The 7988-nt window shown below is 39.3% G+C and overlaps 1 protein-coding gene across 2 annotated transcripts; it reads right to left on the bottom strand.

Moving 5' to 3' along the window:
* Positions 1-1740: 1740 nt before the first annotated feature.
* Pate2 (prostate and testis expressed 2) lies at positions 1741-3655 on the bottom strand. Of its 2 annotated transcripts, none has more exons than XM_004641394.2 (3): positions 3556-3640; positions 2861-2977; positions 1741-2491 (listed from the first exon to the last, which is right to left on the bottom strand). In XM_004641394.2, the coding sequence occupies exons 1-3, from the start codon at positions 3638-3640 to the stop codon at positions 2355-2357; spliced, it is 339 nt and encodes a 112-aa protein (XP_004641451.1). In that variant the 3' UTR covers positions 1741-2354. The 2 variants fall into 2 exon arrangements, 1 of the variants encoding a protein (XP_004641451.1); XR_002818118.1 differs by lacking the exon at positions 2861-2977 and adding an exon at positions 3429-3449 and having other exon boundaries at positions 2409-2491; positions 3589-3655.
* Positions 3656-7988: the final 4333 nt, after the last annotated feature.

The following is a 7988-nucleotide window of genomic DNA, read 5'->3' on the forward strand; positions in this document are numbered from 1 at the left end:
AAGTAGGTGCTTTAGACCACTGAGCCATCTCGCCAGCCCTGGTCTCCAGTTTTAAATTACATCTAATCCTTAGGAGCAGAGACAAGCCCTTCCTAGTGTCTGCTTTCTGAATTCTGACCCAGAATTCTGGTGGATACAGCAACTTGTTACGCAGAAAGAGTAACTGGAATACTTTTTTTTTTTTTTAGACAGGGTCTTGCTTTGTAGTTCAAGTTGGCCTTGTATTTTCTACACAGTCCAGGCTGGCCTTGAACTCATGTCAATCCTCCCTCAGAGTCCTGAGTGTGGGATTACAGGTGTGCGCCACCTTGCCTGGCAGGAAAACGGTTATATAATATTTGTCAATCTAACCAGACCTTTTTTTAGTTTTTTCACTTATTAAATTGTCTTACAATAATAGCTGCACTATAGGAAGTTGTGAAGACTATATTACATGATACCTAAAAATACTTAGCATGTGCCTGGAAGACATTAAAAGTTGAAATAATGATGGTCCCAACAAAACTTAAAAGCAAGGGAGTTTTTTGTTGTTGTTTTAATTCACTTTAAATTTGTTTTGGTTCAGTGTGAAAAGTTCTGTGAATTATTTTTTAGCCAATTATAAATTAATAGATTATTGGCCAAATTAACTGCTCCTAAAAAGATAGGTAAAGAAAAACTTGTGTAACTATGTAAATCATGGAAGAATCAAATGTACTTTTTTTTTTTTTTTTTTTTTGCAGAACCGGGGAATGAACTCAGGCCCTTGTGCTTGCCAAGGAAGCACTTTTTCTACTGAGCCATCTCCCCGGCCAAATTTACATATTAAAGGACAGACATTTGTTTCATCATCATATGGAGAAAAAGGTTCACCTCGGTCTTACTCTGTTCAGTGCCCAAGCTGAAAAGTGGAACCGGAAGGAATATCCCGCGACAAGGGAAAACAGAAAAGAACCTCCAGGATTAGGACAATGTTATTTTGACTGTAAGGAAGCTTCTAAAACAGATTCTTCTCACTCGTGAATAATTGATTTAGACACAGTGCATACTTTCATTCAAAAGGGCCAAAATAAAACTTTGTTTTTCAACCTGACCTCATTTAATTTCAGGACTCCATTCTTAACATTTAAAGAAAAAAAAAAAAAAAAAAAAAAAGAGCTGGGGGTGTGACTCAGTAACCTACCATTTGCAAGGCCTTGGATTTGGTCTCCAGGCCCGGGGGAGAAAGTCAGAGGGGAAATAGCAAGAAAAAAAATACGGGTTTTACACTCACATTAGAGAAGGACCAATCTCAACTTGCTAGTGAGACCCAACACTTGGTCTTGTTAGTTCAAATTGTAGAGCTAATCAGCCAAATAGGGGCTGCTGTGTTCTGTGGGTCTCAGACAATAAATAGCTAGCCCTGTACACCAAGGTAGGGCCGAGTATGTGGTGCAGTTAAATCCCATGGAAAATTCTGGAGCATAAACTGTACCACAGGGCCGGCCAAATAGCTCAGCAGATTAAAGCACATGCAAGCAGGTGCAGGGCCGGGGGTTCGATCCCTAGGCCTGCCATGCCAGCCCCGTCCCCCCAGGGCGCACTGAGAGGGCAATTGAGAATGGGTGTGGTGGCGTGCGCCTATAATCCCAGCTCTTGGGAGGCTGTAAACAGGTGGGTCACTAAAAGTCCAATCTAGTGGTGAGACCCTGAACAACCTGTAGAACCTTCCCTAAAATTAAAAAAAAAAAACAAAAAAAAAAAAAAACCTGAACTACATACTCAGTCCTACCTTGAGGAACAGGGCCAGCTATTTATCATCTGAGGCCCATAGAACGAAGCAGCTCCTGTTTGGCTGATTATCTCTACAATTCAAACTAACAAGACCAAGTGTTGGGTCTCACTAGAAAGGTGGGATTAGTTCTCCCCTACTTCCAGAACCCATGGACAAAAGCACTATGCTGGTAAGCCATAGGGTTAATCCTGAGAGAATCTGAACCCAAGTCCCAACCCCAAGGAAGTGAGTGCACACAAGAATATTGTCACAGAATTCTCAATGTAAATTTAGTATTATTTTGGCTCAGCAATTTGCAGTTTCATATTAGAGATAATAAATAACCAAGTATGAGACTATTCACAGCAGCAGAAACATGCGAAATCCAAACCCCCCTACCAGATGTGACCAAGATAACTTGTTCAAAGACATGGTCTAGTGTTTGAACTGGCCTCAGCTGGCCTACCCTTGTTTCTCCTATGACTGCTCATCTTTCCATTTTCAGCTGACTTTTTCATTTCCTACCATTGGTTAGGAGAGAAGAACGAAACAAAGTACAGGTTTTGGGAAGGAAGTAGAGAGGGTAGTTAAAGAAGGACCCCAAGGCCAGGGAGATGGAGAACTAGAGTCCCACAGGGAGGTTGCAATAGTTGTTATGTTTACAGCAAATGAGCTCTGTCTTTTTGTTAAAATCCAGAAAGTTGATGTCCTCGCAGTTGGTCATACATGACAGTTTCGAACGATAGTACATACTTCGACCTGAGGAGGTGAAAGAGAAGAGACACAATTGTAATGACTCCCATTTCCTCTTATCATATTCCTGACAATAACCCATCTTTGCATCCTCTACTCTTTTTCTAGGCCTAAATAAGGTGTAAAGCTGAGTCTGCTCTTTGCTGACCCAGAGAGTGGATTTTCTTCCCTAATTTACCAAGGACATTAGCATCTCCTTGGCCAAATATCATCTTCAGGAAAAATCCACCTTTTTCATCCCTTCTGCATGACCACCCATCTTCATCCACCTGACTTAGCTCTCATTCTGAGGGCAAGAAACAAATGGACAAGAAACACAGTGGCTTCTAAGGGGAACAGGTGGTTATTTCCCTATTATTTTCTATGTCCTATTACCTTTGCTTGTGAGTATATAAATGTTCTCTGTAGCACAGGATTGTTTGTAATTCAGGAAACAGATATCCATGACTCCATAGCAATGTCCAAGATGATAATTTTTACATTTATAGCATAGTCTTGCAGAATCTGCCATATACAGAAAGAGGTACTCAGAACATGCAGTCTAGAGGAGGTTCTCTTGAACTAGGGGCTTTCTGCAGATTATCTTTGCTTACTAGCTCCTAACCTTTCTATATTAGAGCTCCTTTGGCAATCTTCTGAGAGAAAAATCTATGCAGACATACCCTAAATGTTGTACATTATTTTAAGAAGTGTAGGTTCCTGTAAAGTTTATCCACAGCCCTCAAGAAATAAATCCATTATCCTAGCCTGATGATTTTGTCCAGGAAGGGGAAAAAGGAAGCAAAGAAAGGGATTTTAGCTTCCTTACTCCAAGAAATAGACATGTCTGGGAGAAGGTAAGCTCCAAAGTCTGTACTAAGATGGATTATAGCCCTGTCTGAAGATCTTATTCCTAAACATGTTACAAATGACCTGTCTAAGGACTTTAAACTAACAGTCATACCTCTGAAAGCACCTTGTGCACCTGTAAAGAGAAGGGGGGAAATATCCTTTGTCACAGTTCACAGACTTCTGCATAGTTGTAAAACCTAAGTTTTAAAATTTCTTCTCTAGCATCTGCCCATCTCAATGAACGTTAGTGGCCTTGAAGCCCCAGAACTTACCCCAGTTCCAGCTGAACAGAAAGACCATGCCTAGCGAAAACAGGAGCATCATCCTGGAACTCTTGTCACGTGCAACCTCCTCTAGCAGGAACCTCTTGTTCTCCTGTGATTTTCCATAGAGCTATTCAACTAAATCAGATCATCAGAAAATTCCAGGGACAGGTAGTACCTCCATGTTCCCATACTAAACCTCCGTATCTGATTCTCTCACAGCAGTCCAAAAATAGTGCTCACTCTGATTTTGCCTAAATCCTCAAAAGAAAGTAAAATTGTGATGTTTATGATTTACCAAGCCTGCTCCTACTTCAGTGTTGCAGATCTTAATAAATCTGGAAGATATGCTGGGGCTGGGGAGATAGCTTGGTGCTCTAAGCACCTGCCTGGCAAGCACAAGGACCGGGGTTTGATCCCCAGTACCATGTGCCGTGCTGGCCCCATGCTGAGCTGGCCACTGAAACCCAGCACTGGGGCAGCTGAGATAGGAGGAGGATCACTATGAGTCTGAGCTGTGTAGTGAGACTCTGTACCAAATGAATAAATAAAAGATTACATAAATAAATAAATATCTGGAAGACATTATTTATAGTTCCCTGTCCCCCTTTCTGAAAGAGACATCTCACCCATGCTACCTATTAACTCCTCACTTAGGTTCATTTTTCTCCATTTCCACGGCCATTACCATAATCTAATCCTTTAGTCTCTTGCCTGGATCAAGGAGTAGAGTGCTTTTGCTTCTTTTTTTTTTTTAATTCTCATTTCTGTTCTTGTTCCTTACAATTATTTCTCCATGAAAAGCCAGAAAATCCTTTCGAAGCCACAGATGCTGCATCAACGCTCATTCACAGTTCTGGAAAGAAAGCTCAAAGCTGGTAGAGTTGCCAAAGCCGTTCCCAGTCCGAACAGCTGCCAGACGCCCCTTGCCCTCTCCTGCCCAGTCCTCGCTCGCCCAAGTCCCTGCTCCAATATCACCCTCTCAGTCCAAGTGTCACGTTGTCAGCCGTCTCTAAAAGATGGCAACCTCTGCTCTCCACCCTGCACCCTGTTGTGTTTTGACAGCAATTCTCACTCCCTAGTCTTCTGTATTTATTTGTTCCCTCTTTGACTTCTCTACTAGAACAAAACGTTTTATTGTATTTACCTGTCATATCCAGCTACAGGATGGGGCCCTAGAAACACCTGTTTGAAAGATAATGACAGCCTTCTCACACCCACTCTTGCATCCTTCCAGTGCATTCTCCTCAGGATGACCAGGCTGATTAGATAAGGTTTTGTTCGAAGTGTGATATGGACGCACAAGTAAGATCCTTTCTGTGTTCAGGCCAGGATCCCAACATAGTAAGTGGCAAGTGGTTCTACACTTCAAAATGAAATGTGCTACTTGTGAAGAGCTATAAAGAAATAGGTGAAAACCAGTTTTATTATCCTGGCCTCTTTGTCCAATTGGATGGTAAAAATAAATAGTGGGTGGCTTGATTACTTTTCTCTCATTGCTGGGACAAAATACCCAACACCCAAAATTAAGGAAGGAAAGATTCACTTAGCTCACAGTCGTGGGGGTTTCAGTCCATACTCGGCTGGCTCCAAGGCAGGCTGGTACATGGCAGAGGGTGGCAGTTCATGGTGGTGCAAAACAGCAAGAACAAAAGGGAGGAGTAGCGGCAACAACAATAGAGAGTGAGTCTGTCTCTCTTACGTTGCACTCAGGCTATCTGCCCCAGGCTGGGTGTAGCACTCACACCCATAATCCCAGCACTGGATCATGGATTAATCACAAACAATAGGAGTCTACCTTATAACTACATGAGGCTTTGGGGGATACCTAGACAAAAACCATAACAGTGGGGGGGGGGAGAAACATTTTTTTACCTTAAGCTGGAGAGTGTCTTCTATGCTTAAAATATAGAACTACATTGCTTAGGCAAGCACATGAGGCCAGAGTTCAATCCCTGGCACTACATGCAGCACCAGCCCCACTGCTTGGGCATGCTGAGCTGATGATGGAGTCTGGGTATGGTGGTGTGTGACTTTAATCCCAGCACTAGGGAGGCAGAAAACAGGAGGATCACTGCAAGTCCAAACTGCATAGTGAGACCCTGCACACACAAACAAACAAAAAAGGTAAAATGTAGAACTATAAAAAAAGTCACTGCTTTGCTACATTTAAAAAAAAAAAAACCAGCTTCTACATCAGAGGGGAAAACCAGCCACTAATACATAAGCAAAGTCCAAATAATTAATAAATAAACAAACCGATTTTTGAAATTTGCAAAAAATGTCACAGACTAAGAGCTAATTTCCTCACTACACAAAGCAATTCCAGAAATACAGTTTTAAAAGAATAACAATTTCACAGAGAGCAAATTGGTCAAGCAACGGCTGTGACTCATCCAGATGGCTGACACTGACAAAAGATCTACAAGCTGCTCTGCATGGTTTCAGGGTAGATCCTGAGGGGATTTGACTGACCTTGTCAGATTTAGTTATATAGGTCTTGTTTTAATTTGGTCTTAACCATCCAGCAGAAAAGTATAACCACAAGGTATCAAAAGTAAATCCATATTAATATGCTGAACTGTCAAAAATTCAAGTCAACAACTTCTGACAATTACCAGCTCTGCTGATAACCCACAACTATTATGGACTATTGGATGATATATTGGAATATTTTGCTGAATTAATGTACCTACAATATTTGAACTGGCATCAAGTATGAAAAGGTCCTTTAAAGACTTCTCCAAATACAGCTTCTCTAACAGCAATGGAACACCCATCTCTGACAAAACAAAACAAAAAAGGGGGATATAAATGAAGGACTACTTTGTAGTGAAAAATAATATGCATGTACAAAATCATTAGGATAGATATACAGCTACTTTCTCTTAGTTCAATGAGAAGAAGATTTGTACTAATCTTATTTAGACAAGAGATGATGTCTGCATCTTGTACTGTGAATAATTACTATGAAGACAATAATATGCAATGCGTTAATTGTAACTGTCCTACTAACCTGTTTTGAAACTATCTCATTGCTATGTTTTCTCATTAAATTTAATAAAAAATTAAAAATATACATTAATAACAACTCAAAAGGGAGATAGAAAGTAAACAATAACATAATTCATAGAAAAGGAAATTTAAAAGTTGCATAAATATGTGAAATGGGATGTCTTAACCTTTATTCGAGTCATGTCATTAAAACTAAATTCAGATACTATGTTTACTTATGAGATTAACAGTAATCTGAATTTATGCCTTCATAGCAATATAAGTATACTGTATTCACCGCTTTGGAGTAAAGCAAACGCTGTCTCACACATTGCCAATGAGAATGTATGTCAACCTATCAGAAGGAAAATTAGACAATATTTTTCAAAATTATACATTCAACAATATTGATCTAGCAGCTCTATGGAGTTATTCTTACACATTTTGTCTTGTTTCTAGTTTTATTTTCAGGAAATAAATAACAGTGTAAATAGGTGAAAGAACCTTATAAATCCTTTTTAACAATTCCATTTAAAAACAACACTATCAATTTTTATTCAATTTTGCATTTGCAACTATATTTCCTTTGTTTTATAGGGTGTCAAGACACAAAATTGAATAGACTGAAAATGACTCAATATATATTATATAATGTATAATAGAATGCTTCATGTGTATGAATTACCATATACCTTACATAAGTAGAATAAAATCAGCATGAAACAAAATTAGAAGAGCCTATAATCAATCCATCACTACTTATGTACATATCAGTCTCAGAATAACTCTACCACTGAGGTAGGAAGGCAGGGCAAGCCCCCGATGGCTGGAGGAGTTCATTACAAGATCCCAGGACACATGCGCAGAATAATTCTCAGGACCCCATATGTGGACTTCTCATGAGAACCCACAATATGTGTAATGAATTGTTATAAATGAGACATCATTAAAAGCTTACTATCCTGATTTTCCTCCTTGTAGTCAGTCTTGTGCCTCAAGATGTGCTTTTATGTTATACTTGTTTTTTATTTTAGATTTTATTTTTCCTCTCCTTTACTCAGCTCAAGCTTGCTCTGCAGAGCCAGTTTCTCTCTTCCCCTTTATTTGTATTTGTTCATATCTCTTTGCATTTTTCTACCTCAACTAAATGTAAAACTTTGCTATTGTATGTGCATATCTTTTTTTAAATTTTCCATTAAATGATTATATTTTGCATTAGTTTTGTATTTCTTTTTTTTTTCAAAATTTTATTGATAAACAGCAATGAGACAGTTTCTAATTAAATCGGAAGTACGGTTTCAACAAATAACACACTGCATATACTCTTCTTAGTGGTTAATTGCTGTACAAGATGCAGACTTCAGATCCTATTTACAAACACCATTAGAACAAATCATTCTATTCATTAAGAGAAT

The sequence above is a fragment of the Octodon degus genome, unplaced genomic scaffold (genome assembly GCF_000260255.1).
Source record: "Octodon degus isolate 3935 unplaced genomic scaffold, OctDeg1.0 scaffold00136, whole genome shotgun sequence".
Lineage (NCBI taxonomy): Eukaryota > Metazoa > Chordata > Mammalia > Rodentia > Octodontidae > Octodon > Octodon degus.

Coding starts and splice junctions, on each gene's coding strand:
- Pate2 (XM_004641394.2), bottom strand. CDS start 3,640: ATGATGCTCCTGTTTTCGCTAGGCATGGTCTTTCTGTTCAGCTGGAAC. Junction 2,978..3,555: donor CTTCAAGGCCACTAACGTTC/ATTGAGATGGGC, acceptor ATTCTGCAAGAC/TATGCTATAAATGTAAAAAT. Junction 2,492..2,860: donor TTATATACTCACAAGCAAAG/GTAATAGGACAT, acceptor TCACCTCCTCAG/GTCGAAGTATGTACTATCGT.